Source organism: Gordionus sp. m RMFG-2023, chromosome 2 (assembly GCF_954871325.1).
Source record: "Gordionus sp. m RMFG-2023 chromosome 2, tfGorSpeb1-WG-v2, whole genome shotgun sequence".
Taxonomy (NCBI): domain Eukaryota; kingdom Metazoa; phylum Nematomorpha; class Gordioida; order Chordodea; family Parachordodidae; genus Gordionus; species Gordionus sp. m RMFG-2023.
This window is the reverse complement of record NC_088776.1, coordinates 40,233,098-40,249,107: the sequence shown is the minus strand read 5'-3', so window position 1 is coordinate 40,249,107 and position 16,010 is coordinate 40,233,098. Positions and strand designations below refer to the sequence as shown.

The window sequence follows — 16,010 nt, the reverse complement described above, 5'->3', positions numbered from 1 at the left end:
TCATTCTAAAGATGATATGATATATTCATATTTATGCATTTAACGCTCTCTTGTCGATATATATTTGTTAAATCTTAAAATTGAAAAATAAAATTTAATTGTAATAAGCTAGTATATATATTTATTTTTTAATTAATATTAAGTAAAAAAACATATTAAATTAATTGATATTTAATCCCTATTTTTTATTTAATAATAAAATGAATATTAAAAAAAATGTTTCTAATTATTTTTAAAAAAAGATTATACAATCAAATTTTGATTGATTATGATTAATTGCTTTTTTGCAATGCAATATTTAGTCATACACCTAATCATAGGCGTAGCCAGGATTTTCCTAAGGGGGGAGGGAATTAAAAAAGTGCTGGGAGCTACGCCCCCAGACACCATTTGCCAGGTCTTCGCCCTGGTTACTTTAGTCTATATATAGTTATAAATATTTTTACAAGATAGGAGGTTAATTTTAATAAAAAAAATAAGACTGAATATGAAATATATTTTTATTAGTTTATATAAAATATAATAAATTACTTGTATATTCATTAATATAAAAGCATGGTAATAATTTATTCCAAACAAGTATAAGAAATTTATTTATAAAATGTAGACATATAGTTGATATTCATCTATTATATAGAATTAGTTACAAAATACTAGGTAAAATTCCACTTTTACAGACATATTTGACAGTTAGAGAATATATTAGTTAATATTTTAACAAATTTTACTAATCAATGCTCTTGATAATAAATATAGCAGCAATTTGCATTCAATTATTTAACGCCATCTATTTATTTAAAAAAATATATTATTAAAAATTAATCTTCAAATTATTCATTCCACAATGTCTTAAAAAGATATTTTCTGATGTCCTTATCAATATTTTATAGTTTTCTGTAAAATATATAATTCGCTAAATTGGTAAAAATTACTTGATTGTCATATGATAATTGATAAAATTAGATATACTGTAAATCTACGACATATAATATTCCACTGTTATTGTGCTTTAATTTTATCAATAGTTTTATAATTATATTTTACTTTTATTAATATAAATAAATTAAAATTACTCACTTTATAAAAAATTATATTTAGTGATTTTATGGATCTATTATTATTAATTATAATACATTTTTGTCTTAAGATTTATCTTTGGCTTATATATCATTTCTTAAAAACAATTTTGGTTCACTTTTTTAATATATAAATGCTTTTTTCCAAAAATGTATAAATATATGATGAATAAGTTTTATAAAAAAATATCAACTTTTACATTCTTTCTATCAAATTATTGTTTAATATATATGCATACATTTTTGGGGGTCAGGGAGTGGTAGGAGGATTAAGGGGGATATTTTTTTTATTAGCTTAAAATGATATTCACAAAAAGTTATAAATTTCTACCCCTGGGTATACGCCTATGCCCCTAATTTACTATTTTAGTTAGACAGCCCTTATAAAATAATAATAAAATTTCTTAGCAATATTATTTACATGATAATCCTCTATAAAATTCTTATCGTCACTAATTATATTTGTCTCATCCATTTTTTCATGATTTTTAAAGTAACAGATGGTAGTAAATCGTTAAAGATATAAAAGAATTGGTATACTATTTTAACATAATAGATAATTATACACATTTTAATATTCTTTAAAGATGAATTAGAAATATTTTCGTTTTTTTCTAATTTTAAAGTCGGTATAATTTATAACTATTAGTATTAAAATCTAATGATATTTCTTTATCCTACTTTAATATGTCCAAATTGAATCTTGACAGAATTAATATAATACGAAAATATAATTTTCTTAATGATATATATATATAATCCAATTTAGCTCTATATAGTGTTATAAAAAATCAGATTTATTGCACATCATTCAATGTTAAAACGCAATGTAAAATACGGAAAATTTTCACTGATTATCGTTTCATCTTCCTATAATAAATATGATTAATTAATATATAAATTACAATTTAGACTTTAGAAAAAAAACATTCAGGGTTTTTCAAATAAGATTTACAATCATTTAGAAAAGAAGAAAGTTGAGCGAAACAAATCCATGAACCGAAATCCCTCTCTTAAATTTTATAAAAACTTTAATTTTTCTTAAATATAAAAACTTTTCTAAAATCTTTAATTTGCTTTCAGAGTTTGAAACCAGAACCTTGACCGAAAATTTCTTTTAAAAGTGATTAGGAAGTATTTAAAAATAATACGAATTGGAACCATAATCCATTTTAGTTCATCAAAATTCCAAACTCTAAAGGAAATCTTTATAGTCTTAATTATTTATAATATATTCAGATGAATTTGTTTTTATTGTAATTTATGTAATGAGATTAGTGATCCGGTCCAAGGGATTGACTTTTAAGCTTGTAAAGGTATTCGACCTTCCAGTTTTTGAATTACACAAAATAAAAATATTAAGACTTGTTTCAGGTCTAAACCTGAAGGAAAGAAAGTTAATGGTCCCCATCAGATGTTTTGATCATTGGCGTCAAAAGGGGAGGAGGATTGAAAAAGGTTGCTAGCAACCTTAAATTAAAAAAAACTGTATTTCTAAATCTTGCACTTGTTTACTTAAAAAATTTAAGCAATCCTAAATTAAAAAACTTATATTTGGAGCAACCCTAAATGGTTAGTGCCAGTGATGCCATTGATTTTGGCCTGATGACCATTTTTGAACTTTCATTAAATTTATGTGTCATTTATATTTATTACATCTTTCGAATCATCTGTATCGTCGTTTATCAAAAGAGCTGCCATAATGGCAGCTTGTTTGATCGTAAAATTAGGGTTAAGTTTTTGTTCCTCCAAGTATATTGATATCTTAAAATTAACATTAAAAAATACTATGTAAATTTAAAAAAATGGAAATTAAATGTAGTATCATCCGCTCTATTATAATCTAAATTAGTAAAAAATTGATATCTAGTTTAAAAGAATTTATTCAATAACCCAAAAAAATAGCCTTACCTTGGGCAAATTCTGGGGTGAAGAGCCAAAGGTTTGAGAAGGATCTTTAAAAAATCTTTTAAGGATCATGGAAGATAAATGTTGAAGTGTTGCTCGTTCAGAACACCGGACATATTTACGAATCGCTTTAATGTTCATATAGTTTTGTGTTTTCTTATTATCTACCAAAAAATCTTTGTTTATATTTTTAGTGGCATTTAAAATAAGATTTTCCTTTTCTTGTGCATCAACATGACAGTCATGATTAGTTTTGACATTAGGAACAGGTGATTCGATATTTTTTTCAACTCGTAATAAAGAACCATCTTCAGTATTTGTTGATGAGACTTTGAGTTCTTGATAAGATAGATCAGCATGCTTTATGCTTAAATAATAATAAAAATAAACTTATAATATATTTATTAATCATCTTGATATAAAATGATAGCGATAAAATAATTATGTTGATGAAATGGGAGAAATTAGAAATGTGAATTCAAGGATGCGCTTAATATTACCCTGAACTTTGACTATAACTGATAATATCTCTTCAGACAAAAGATAAATTGTCAATTTCAATCTAAATTTTTTTTAATTAACTGATAGAACCACATGTGCTGTTTGTGCACTCTGCGATCAAATCGTAAAGGGCCACAATCAAACCATGTATTTTCATAAAACATATGAGGGTATATTTAAATATTAACTTTTTGTTCTTTAGAGAAAAAACCTTGTAAATATCCAACAAACTTTACCAGAAATTTCTTAAAATTGTTAATTATGTAATTATAAATTTTGTTATAAAAAGTCTAAAGCATTGCTGAATACATCAGCACCTGTAGAAAGACTATTTAGCTTTGCAACTTGCTAAATAAGTATTATAGAACACGTTTAAATAATGATTGTTTGAAAATAAATACTTTTTAAAAAAGTTATAAGTTCTTTTTAAATATTAATTAAATATTCAATATCATTTATTGAAGGATCGAAAAAAATGCTTCAAATGTTAATGCTTATTAATATCTATTTATATTTAGACATTATAAATGATATTCCAGACAGAATTTGATTGCATTTCTTAACATCAAATATATTAATATAATGTTAATAATAATTTATATTAAAATGTTTTATGATATTGTCTTTATATTGAAAGAGTAAAACCTTTATATTTTATTTTTCAAGCATAAAAAAATTGCAATATAAAGAATAAAATATTATAATTATTATATTATATGCTATTTTTAATTGCTCTAGAAAATTTAGTTATTAAACCATTTTTAATTAACAATTATAGTTAATTACAAAAATTTTGTAAGTAATTATAATATAGTTTTTGAGTAATTATGGTTCTAAATTTATCTACCGATTCTGATACTTAAATATTTTTGTAAATTTGATATCACCAATCGGTTTAAGAAGGGATCAAAGGATTGCTCATTAATCCTAAATTTGATTTGAGTAACAATAAATTTATTTTAAAATTTTATTATTATTTCTTGAGCAACTTTAAATTTAAAAGGTAGATTTTCAACCCTCATTCGATTCCCATACCGTCGATTCTATAAAAATATTATTTTCAAGACGAAGTCTTGAAATGTGCCATACAATTCTCTTTTTTTCTTCAATTGTTGTAAATATATAAGTTATATACCGAACTTAGCCTCTACATTAAATTTTTATCAGAGATGCACTAATATAATCCTTTTAGCTCGTAACAGTAACAAACCAATACTAACATGATACCGAAAAGAATAATGTGAAAAAAATTAGAAAATAAAGAATAACAGCACCACCTTTCTTTTTTATCGGCTTAGAATATTTTTTTTTAATTTATGATGATTAATCATTTTTGACTCAGCTCTGATTTTTACATAGTTATGCATATTAAATCTCCTTGCTGATAATAGGTGCCGATAATCGTGTATCTCTGCAATAAACGAAATTTATTTTAGGTTAAAGCGATAAGAAGTTCTAATAAATGTCAAAAATTTTGCTCAACTTGAAATATGGAATATTTTAACTTCCTAAAAAAATTTCCCTAATGCAATTTGTCTGATTTTAGTTAGAGGAAACCATATTCTTTAACAATATTTGATCCCAACAGTGATCGTGTTTAAATGATCTTGTATAATTTAAAATTATAACAAATCATCGTAGTTTGAAAATAAATTTTTTTTATCAGGATATAAAAATATAATATGACATCAAACTTTCCTATTAGAATAAATGTGATCAAAGGATCGTCGGAGTCGGCAAATTTTTCGTTGGTTGTATCGTTGGCGTCACGTAACGTTAAATGATGGCCAAAATTTTGCTTGTTTTTTACGTTGTACCTTGTATCGTCATCCCAATCGCGATTAAACATGTGGACGCGATTTTGATAAAACTCAAACCTACGGTTCTCTTCGTCTTAATTTAAAAAGATTTTTTTAAAAAAACATCGATAGACTTAAAATAATTTTTTAAATTTTTTAATGGACATTAGTGCTAACTATCTAACAAAAAACAAATAATTTGAGTGGGACGCTTTGTTGATTTAAAGATACATTTATTTGAATATCTTAAATCGACATATCATAAATCCTTTAATTTTCTTAACATATCCGGGCAGAAATATTTCAGTCAACCTATCCAAAAACCTGGGCCTTAAATTAAGTCCTCAAGAATATAGTTTTGTCTTGAAAATTAAACTAACTACTTGAAAGCGATAGCAATGCCGAAAGGGCTTTAGATTTTCCCAGACCCAAAATTCAGGTTATTCTCTGCATTGGGTATATGTAGAGAGTATATATCCATCGTCGAATCCCCTGACATTTATCATATAACAAACCCTGATAACTCACGGAAAGGGGCTACCATCAATGGAAGCCTCTTTAATATCTATCTGCTGACAAGCAATGCACCCAGGCAACATATGTATTAGTCTGTGAAAGGGGAGATTTATCGACTAGGACTTATCCACTTTGATCCCCTTACCACTTAAAATGAAAGATTATACTAAAAAAACAAAGGGAGAAAAGAGTGACAAGTATTGTTTTCTGGAAAAAGTACATTCTGTACCTGCCTATAATAGCTAAAACTTTATCGACTTTTGAGAGGAATCCAGTGAAGGGCATATCCGCTTCAGTATGGGTAACCAAATGAGATCTACTATCTAAAACAACAGCTAACATTAAATTCCCTTTTTTGGCTTGCTGTGAATTATAAACAATTAAATTTTGAATTAGATAGACTGATATAGGGAACGTTTATAAAAAATATTAATTTAATTATATTTATTGTGAAAAATATTTAACAATAAAATGTTCCGAGTTCCAACTCCTAAGAAAAGGTGTTTTTCTAAGGTTGTAAAAAGTTTAAAAATAGTGAACCCTAATGTTATTCATATTAATAAAAATTTTCAAAAACCGTAAATACATTTTTCTAGACGAATTTTTTGTTCCATTCAATAGCTCAGCTTTCTAGCTATCATTATTTTCCTAAGGCCTAATTAAAAAAAATGGGCCGCGCTTATAAAATGTTTAAAAAGATTTTATTCTTACATTAAAATAAGAGAATGTAAAACTTCTCTGGAATTAGGATAAAGCAATTATGGATATTTAAAAATTTATTAAACTTTATAAAAATGCGTTATATAAAGATTTTAATTACAATAAAAATTTGGACAGTGCTCGAACCTACAAATAAAAATCGTATAGTGCTTTAAAAAATGAATTTCAGGAGTCTAGTATACTTTCTGAAAATAATGCTTAATTTAGAAACAGAAATTTGATATGAGCTACAGCCTTAATGTTTATTTTTTAAAAAAATATAAAAGTTGGTTTGCATCGCATGTATTTTTTTTTCAATCCATATTAACATTCGAATCCCTCTCGCCCAAAATATTTTTATTTTCCCGGATAATTAATATAAAATTAATTAGTCAAAAATTAATTTTTATTTTTACACATTATCAGCAAGGAAATTTTCTGAATCTTTGTATTTTTTTTCTGTTTTCCGGGTTCAGAAAATGGTCAATCAGGCGAATAATCAAAATATTTTCAATTATGATTGTAATCATGATGATATATGAGAAGGTAAAAGAATTAATTCTTATTTTTTTAAAGATTTATTCTAATTTAGTGTCGGCCAGTAGTATAGGTAAAATTAAAGCATCAGCGGATACCCATACTGAGTAGGGGAGACCAAGGCTAGTATGTGCAAAGGGCTTGTCGGTTCAGCGGATTTTATTTTAAAACCAGCAACGATTATTAATTAAAATTTTGTCCTAAAATAAAATTTTATGATATCCATATTCGGGGAAGAAAATAATTTATATTATTTAGCTATTTATATTTTTATTTGTTATTACATGTTTTTGACCTATTTTCACTTTACATTATTAGATTGTATTAAAAAATTAAACATGACAAAAAAGGAGGATGAATGAAAGTTAAAACTATTTTAATTTTTAAGAAAATTTCAGATTGATATGTGAGGCTTGAATATATGTTAAGAAATAAAACTAAATAAAATAGGGAAAATTTGGAGAAGTAATAAACCCGGAAAACCTTTTATTTACCATCATTGGGTTTAGTAGAATCGGCGCAATCAATCAATTAATTTTTGTAATATTATTATGGTACTCAAATAATAAAAAAATCAAAATATGAAAATATGAAAATTTTTACCATAAAGAATTATGAAGAAGCAATAAAATTGTATGAAAATGGCATGTCATCAAGAAAAGTAACATCATGATAATTATTATATAAATTAATCAATGTACCTTTTCAAAATGCATTTCAATTTTAATATAATATCAAACCTAAATAAATATCTTGCAAACTAAAATTTTTATATACACATATATATATTGTGATATATACAAATATATATTGTTAATGGCTGCTGCTTCTCCTGGGGGATTATTATTATTTTTTTGTTATTTTTTATATTAATATTGTATTTCTGACGGAATTAATTGGTTATTTAGACAAAAATCATGAGTTGCTTCATCATTTTGAGTATATACACCTACTTTAAAAATATTCATTTTAAAAAAAGGAAATAATAATAAGTTTGTATGGAATGAATTATATTGTATATACATAATCTAATAATAATAGAAACTAAGAATTATTTTAAAAAAAAATATTTTTAAAAAATTTGTAGGCAAAATTCTCCTATTCTCTCCCCCCCCCCTCCCATATATAAACGTTGTATACAAATTTTAGAAATTAAATTTAAAAAAAGATATAATAATTTAAAAATAAAATAAAAAATTAACCAATCAGAAAAAGAACCAATCTATATTAATATAAAAATAATAAGCAGAAAAAAAATACATAAAAAAATAAAATAATAAGCCCCTTGAGAGAGGCAGCAACCATTATATTTATTCAAATTAAATTTAATCATCAGATATGAACTTATATATATATATTAGCCTGATAATAAGATCAATTATTAAAAATGAATTATATCTAGCAAACAAAGATTTTCTTATGTATATCTATTTTAATTGACAATATAATATAATTCAAATTATTACATTTAAATATATTTGAACATTTTAGTTACCAGGATATTTGTTTTAGCCTGATAATAACTTCCAATTAATGTTATATATTTAAATATAGAATTATATAAATTTTGTGATAATTTATTATATATTTTATTAAGTGTACCTAAATACTACAAATTTTTTAAGACATTATAAAAAATATAAAATGGCTGACACTATGCCCAAGATAATAAACAAAAAATATTTGATAATGAGGAGGAAAATAAAATGGTTGAATATCTAATTTCATGAAGCAGAACTTTTTATGGTTTATCTATTAAAAAGGTTTTAAAAAAATTAAAGCTTAGATTTTTACCTCATCCCCATTCAAGAAGCAGCTTTTAAAACAGCAGAATAAAAAATCTAAGAGACACATTGTTAAAATATTAATAAAAATGTTTGTTTTATATGTAAACAGGAGTATAAAATTTTCATAATTTTGAAGATTGGTTACAATGCAAAGTATGTAAAGGTTGGACGCATTGGTCCTCTGCCAAAAAAGATTGCTATTTTATTTGTTATAATTGTAAATAGAATATTATATAAAGCATATATGAAAATCTGAAGAATTTTTTTTAAGTCTCATAGGAAGCCTAATAAACCACTTTGTTCGACGAGCCCCTTCGATGATCTGACTAACCATGGGTTTAGGGCTACTAGATTTAATAATCACTTTTACTTAAACATTTTGGAGAAAAAAATTATTAAATATTTAAAAAATATAACAGTGTCTATTTATAGGCATGTAATTAAGGTATCGATTGGTATTTTACAAGAACATATACGATCATTATTTTCGGAGTTATGGTGATTTTGACATAAATTGCGCCGACTAGCCCTGTGTTTTAGTTGTGAATTTTTACATTATATATATATATATTTTGCCTTAACATTTTATAATGCTTTTGAAATGATTGATAATATCCAATGTCAATCAAATAATGTTTAAATGTAGATTCCTAGATTTTATATTTAATTTTATACAATATCATATGACAATCTTATAAGTTATGCATGTCGAATATCAAAAGAATGTAAAGCAATTTTGATTTTTATTTTGTTTTGAGGATTTATATGAAAAATATTTTTCTTTGTTTTTCATATGTTTTACTTTGTAAACTGACATTTTGCCATGATTCATTATTTGTATATGATTTGTTTTTGATATAGATATTTACAATAAAGGATATTGGAAAAGAAGTCATTTTTCATTACCCTGGTCTCCCCTATCCCCTTAAAATAATATCCCTTAATCACATAAAGATTTTTGCATTTTAATTAAGATATATAAATCAACCTTTAGCACATTCTGGCAATAGTTTGTAAAGAATATCTTGGATAGTTCGGTCCAACTGTAAAGAAGACAGGGGACAAGTTTCGGAAACCTTAACGTGGCATACCGGGCAGGAAACATCGGTAGACGAGGACATTGATCTTTTCTCCTTTTCCGTTAAGAAATATTTAACGATACAACTCTTGCAGACTTTTAAAATTTTGATATTATGGTTGATAGATAAGTGTATAAAATAAGGATAAAATAAAATTTTAAAGTATAGTTCAATATAAAATATGCAATAGTGCTTATAAAGATAAATAAATATCCTGCTTCTTTTTATCATATATATAAAATAAAAGTTTCGTCATCGATGGAAGTTAGAAATTTATTTTAAAAAAGAGCAGTATATAAGGGTGAATTCACAGTAGAGAGCGACAGCGACACGACAAAATACAAATATATGTAATTGCCAATGACTATTCATAGTGAGCTTTTGCGACGCGACACGACAATCCCACCAAATTTGTCGCATTAAACTTAAAAATCAAGTTACAAATCATTTTGTTTTTTTCCATACGACATTAACTACAATATGGCCGAAATACAAAATTTGCAAGTAAATTTTTGATTATAAAAATAAAAATAAAACCTCTTATACCTAATATTGGTGAAGCAAACATTGCTAGAGCAATGTTTGAACAGATGAGTGGAAATTTCCAATATGAAGATGGTAAATATACTAATTTTTGTTAAAATTTTTATTATTATATAGCTGTTGAAATTGAATGTGTAGAGACTAGTCAGAGTCAATCTACAGATGTTAGGAATGATGGTGATTATATTTTATATAAATAATAATATTATATATTTAGCATCACCATCAACTAGTGAATCTTATGTACCTGGCAAAAAGTTAATTAAAAAGAGAGATATTGATCAAGGTAATTTGCATTTGTAAATATATTATTATTTTAAACTAGATTTATTTGTTCAAGTTCTTGAAATTGAAAGAATAAAAGAAAGCAGAAAATCAACAAATTCTTGGATCAATGTGATGCTTGAGCAGACCCTGGCAAAAAGATCAGAAAGGGGAAAGAAGAAGCTTATTAAAATTATTTTTGATATTCTCTTCAACTTTGACACTGATGAAGAAGAATGAAAAATATTATATATTGTTATTATTTCATTGGAGGGCTTTTATATTATTTTAATTATATTTATGACATATATAATAAATAAACTTTCTTTTTATTAAATTATTACAAATCAATATAAAAAAAATAGAGTAATATTTTTGAAATTTATTATATTATTAAGCTCTAATAGCCTTGATAATTTTATTTCTCTAAAACTATTCAGAAAAGGCATCTCTAATATCATTAGAAACTTTTGAGGGTTTTTTTTATAGATTGAGGATTACATAAATAATTATTTTGTTTATGATCTTGTATACCCTTGGGGTATAGATTTATTTTTTCTATTATTTTAATCATATTAAGACACATATAATAAATAAAACTTTCTTTTTATTATATCATTACAAATCAATATAAAAAAATAGAATAATATTTTTAAAATATAAGCTATAATTGCCAAGGTAATTTATTTCTATAAAAATATTCAGAAAAGGCATCTCTAATATCTTTAGAAACTTTTGAGGGTTTTTTTTATAGATTGAGGATTACATAAATAATTATTTTGTTTATGATCTTGTATATCCTTGGGGTATAGATTTATGTTTTCTATTATTTTAATCATATTAATACACATATAATAAATAAAACTTTCTTTTTATTATATCATTACAAATCAATATAAAAAAATGGAATAATATTTTTAAAATATAAGCTATAATTGCCAAGGTAATTTATTTCTATAAAAATATTCTGAAAAAAAAATGCTTGTCGCTACTACTATGAATGCTATGTCGCTTACGACAAATCAGCTGCTCTGTCGCCTAATGTCGTGTGGTGATTGTCGTGTCGCTGTCGCTCTCTACTGTGAATTCACCCTAATGTTTATCTATGTCGTAAACTATTTTTTTGAAAAGTTATAAAACTAATACAAATTTTAAAATTTTAACGCCGTACTTTAAATTTTTGAGATTTATTTTCATTAAATTTTTGTAAATTCGTGAATTTTTTTCTTCTTCAAATTTTGGAGATAGCCTTCCAAAATAAACAAATCATATATTTTTTAAAATAAAAATAGAAGACAATATTACATCCTAACTACACTATCATTGGATGAAATGTGTCCATGAATGCCTAAAACATAAAACATTCACATCCATCCAGTCCTAATCTTTTCGCATTAATAATTTGATATTAAATATATTTTTTTACAATAAATAGTTTTCATTTAAAAAAATTTTTTTTAATTTGTTTCACTTTATATGTTTTGGATGGCCAAAATATATTTTATATTTGATAAAAATAAAATATATTAAAAATAAGATTAGGTATTATACAAGCATTTAAAAGGGTATAACGATGCAATGTATTAAAAATGGCGATTATGTATGAATAGAATCCCTAAAGATGACTAAAAAATAGTCAAATAAATGGCCAAAAAGGGGAACTAAAGAAATGAAATCTAGGGAAAAAATTCTCTGGAAAAAAATCCAAGAAAAAACAGTTTGGAAAAAAAAAGAAACCCTGGAATATACATATAAAATTTGCCGGAAAATATTCCGTTTTTTTGGTCCTAAAAAAATATCAATTTGTGAAAAGAGAAAAAAATTTCTATAAATATATCCCCAAAATAAAATTCTTCAAATGATATATTTAGAAATTTTAAGAAAATCAACAAAATAAAAAAAATTCTGGGAAAATATATTCCTGAAAAAGATTTCCCAAATAAGATTACTATCCAAAATTATAAATAATAAAAAGTAGTTAGGGTATGTCTTGGTTAGACTTATTACTAAACAGCCTAAAAAGCAAAAGAAAACATTTATTTTTTTAAAAACGAAAAAAAATTAAAAAATAAAACAAGAAAATATATACGGAAAATAACATGGCATAGCCACCAAATACCTTAAACAAACCGAAATAGGGTGTCCTAATTCAAAAGCTGTTTAATCTAGGCTAAACAGCAACTTAATATCAAAATTAAGTCGAACCAAGACACTGCTATAAAAACTAAGCTTAACCTAATTTTTATATTATCGATTAACCCTAAACCATATTAAAGTTATGGTTTTATTCCGAACCCAGATTTGATGAAATTTAAGCAAAAAAATTATTATAAAATAAACGAATGCTTTTCTATGGCTGCATTCAAAGTGGAGACTGATCCGTTTTTTACATCCGTTCCGTCAAAAGTCAATCTCATTAAAATGAATATATATATTGATTTTAATATTTAAAAAATTATAAGTAATGTTATAACGCTCTATAAAATTTGCTGGATCAAAAAGTCAAAATGTTTTGACTTCAAAATTTGCCGGATCCGTTTTTAATACGGAAGGAACATATATATCATTTTTAATGAAATTGACCTTTGACGGAACGGATGTAAAAAACGGATCCGTCTCCACTTTGAATGCAGCCAATATCATACCCCTAACCTAAATTACCTGCTAGTTACCTAGTTTCTGTTATATTAAGATAATATTATCGTAAGTTAACATAATGGCCTGACCCAGATTTTTAATTTTTTAAAATGGCCAGGATTTTTAAAATCATATCATTTTTAGCCCTGACAGGCAGGCCACTGTTTTATAAATCTAAATGTTTTTTAAATTCAACCCTTAAGGTTTCAAGTAATTAAAAGATAATTAAATAAATTTTTGTTCGCCTTTAATCATTTTCCCCAACATTTAGATATTTATGGGAAAGAATTTTAAAGGCTTAAAATGATTGGAAGAAATCTTATAAAAAATACCTTTATTTTTTTATAGCAATGGTATTTTTGATATTTTAAAAAAAACAAGGGTTGAATTTTTTTCGCTTTTTTCCCTGGTGAATTATTTTGCACTTTATATTTTTAAAAATAAAAAAAATGGGGAATTTACACTGGAATTATTTTCCACAAGTTTTTTTCCAGGGAACTATTTTCTGGGAATTATTTTCCAATTACCAAAAAAATGACCAAAAGACAAAATTATATTTCAAAAATAAATAAGATACAATCAAGAGAAAATTTGATGCTTAGAAATATTGGTGAAATCTTTAGATGTAAAACTCCTCATTAAAATCATTTCTGATATTTAACCCAAGGCACTTGTGGTATACTTCATCACATAATATTTTTAAGATGTTGGTGGCAATTGGGGTAACATTAACCTTACTAATTTATTCTTGAGATTTAAGCATGGACAAATTCCAAATATAATTTATAGAAATTAGCAAATCAAAATAATCATACATTATTGGGTAAATTATGATAAACAATTCATAAATTTCATAGGAAAATGAATATTAATGTAAAAATAAATAAATGTTCCAATTAAAGATCCGCATGCCTATACAAAAAATGTCAAAAATTTATGATCCAGCCTAAAAAATCTGATATAAGATTGACCAACCAGGCCAAAAATTAACCTATTACTACCCAGTTTATTATTTTTTGTGAAGGAAATATCATAAATTTATATTATTCATTGTTTAAAGACATTATTAAAAATGCAAGAAAAAAATATTTAGCATAAATTGACAGACCCAAAAAATTTTTCATAAGTTACCTGATCTAGTTGATTTATATTTGGCTGAGAAGATACCTAGTTCAAATTATTAATTTAATATGTAAATGCATAATATTCTAATTTGTTGTAGGACTTAACCCAAACTAAAAATATCTATAAAAAAATAAAGAGTTATAAAGTGTCTAGGTATCTCAATGAGCTGACTAGAGATGGGCTCAAGTGTCAAAAAATACAAATCTTGAAGGAAAAATAAAAAAATTTTAATTTTTTTTAGAATTTATTCCTGAGTAGAAAAGTATGAGGCCTCGAAGTATATAATTAATTAAAAAAAGAAGCAATTTATATAATAAAAACACACTCTATTTGTTTAAATTATATTTATAACTATCCAATTATTAGTATGACCACCAAAACATTAAGGCATATATTTAATATAGCAATATATATTATCAATAATTTGTAAAATTCAATTAATTATGTACATGTATGTAGGCATTCTATAATTGCAGTGGCATCAACAAAATAACCATCACACAATGAACAAATTAAGTGTTCATTTAGTGATTTAATAGGAATTTGGATCTAATATAAATAAAAAATATATTTATTATATATAAAAATTAACTGGTTTTTCATCTTCTTCAAATTTAAATAAGTGAGCTGGTATAAATGGTAACTTTTGCTTAGCAGTAATAGAATTATTGTGAAGCATCATCATTTTATATAATTAATAAAATTTTAACTATTCCCAGCTGATTTTGAAGCGTAAAAGCTAAAATGGCTAATAATCAGGTAAGCCGCCAAAAAATGACATTGTTAAACGTGTACCTAAAACTTTAAGTGCTTTCAAATTTAAACCATCATCAATAAAACAAGCAAATATATATTTTTGTAAGATGTGCTTAAATATTTTTTTATTCATATCCATCTATATTATAATATAGATTTGCTTGCTTTTTACAAATATTGGTTATAAATTTTAAAAGATATTATAAATTTTTTTATTATACATATAAAATACTTCGCTTCTCATACCCTCTTTATTGAGCTTTCGGCATGCTTTTGCCCGGCCTTCAGCCGGGTTTATGTCAATAGAATTTTATCTTTTATTATAGTTATTAATTAATTATAATATACATGTATCCGGTAATCAAAATAATGTACTATGCAAATTTAGAATCTAATTCAAATGCAATACCCTCATAGCTAATAAAAAATATATTAATAAACCCCAATCCAAAAGTTTTTATCTTCTTGATTTTCTTATCAAAAAATTAGAAGAATATTTTTACCAAGTTCGTCCTTTGATTTTGCATTTTTTTTGTTTAGAATTAAAATAGAACTAATTCAAATGATTAATTAAAAGATAACAAATTTTTGAACATATATAGAATTTTATAATATAACAGCAATTTTATCCTTGCTAAAAGCTATAGAAATTATAAAATAATGCCATATAAGGAAAATGATATTTATTTAAAATAACCACTAAAATTTCGCAAAAAAACTTTTTAAATAAAATATTAATGTACAGTCTAAACCGTTTAATTGTGAAAGCATGGGACCAAAAAT

General features: G+C 24.7%; 2 protein-coding genes across 2 annotated transcripts; one reads left to right on the top strand and one right to left on the bottom strand.

Moving 5' to 3' along the window:
• Positions 1-1,813: 1,813 nt before the first annotated feature.
• Positions 1,814-15,202, bottom strand: LOC135923752 (uncharacterized). The gene is made up of 7 exons (XM_065458674.1): positions 15,064-15,202; positions 14,921-15,020; positions 9,812-9,997; positions 5,180-5,378; positions 2,988-3,351; positions 2,733-2,840; positions 1,814-1,946 (listed from the first exon to the last, which is right to left on the bottom strand). Exons 1-7 carry the CDS (start codon positions 15,154-15,156, stop codon positions 1,884-1,886), a joined length of 1,113 nt encoding a protein of 370 aa, XP_065314746.1. The 5' UTR covers positions 15,157-15,202; the 3' UTR covers positions 1,814-1,883.
• LOC135923753 (uncharacterized) lies at positions 10,455-10,977 on the top strand. Its single transcript, XM_065458675.1, has 4 exons — positions 10,455-10,520; positions 10,563-10,622; positions 10,663-10,731; positions 10,771-10,977. Exons 1-4 carry the CDS (start codon positions 10,481-10,483, stop codon positions 10,947-10,949), a joined length of 348 nt encoding a protein of 115 aa, XP_065314747.1. The 5' UTR covers positions 10,455-10,480; the 3' UTR covers positions 10,950-10,977.
• Positions 15,203-16,010: the final 808 nt, after the last annotated feature.

Excerpts from the sequence above, each read along its gene's own strand:
- LOC135923753 (XM_065458675.1), top strand. The coding sequence starts at position 10,481 with ATGTTTGAACAGATGAGTGGAAATTTCCAATATGAAGATG. Across the intron at positions 10,623-10,662 it reads TACAGATGTTAGGAATGATG|CATCACCATCAACTAGTGAA; the intron begins GTGATTATATTT and ends TTATATATTTAG. Across the intron at positions 10,732-10,770 it reads AAAGAGAGATATTGATCAAG|ATTTATTTGTTCAAGTTCTT; the intron begins GTAATTTGCATT and ends ATTTTAAACTAG.
- LOC135923752 (XM_065458674.1), bottom strand. The coding sequence starts at position 15,156 with ATGATGATGCTTCACAATAATTCTATTACTGCTAAGCAAAAGTTACCA. Across the intron at positions 5,379-9,811 it reads ATTGCCAGAATGTGCTAAAG|ACGAAGAGAACCGTAGGTTT; the intron begins GTTGATTTATAT and ends TTTTAAATTAAG. Across the intron at positions 1,947-2,732 it reads ATACAGATGATTCGAAAGAT|GAAGATGAAACGATAATCAG; the intron begins GTAATAAATATA and ends TATTTATTATAG.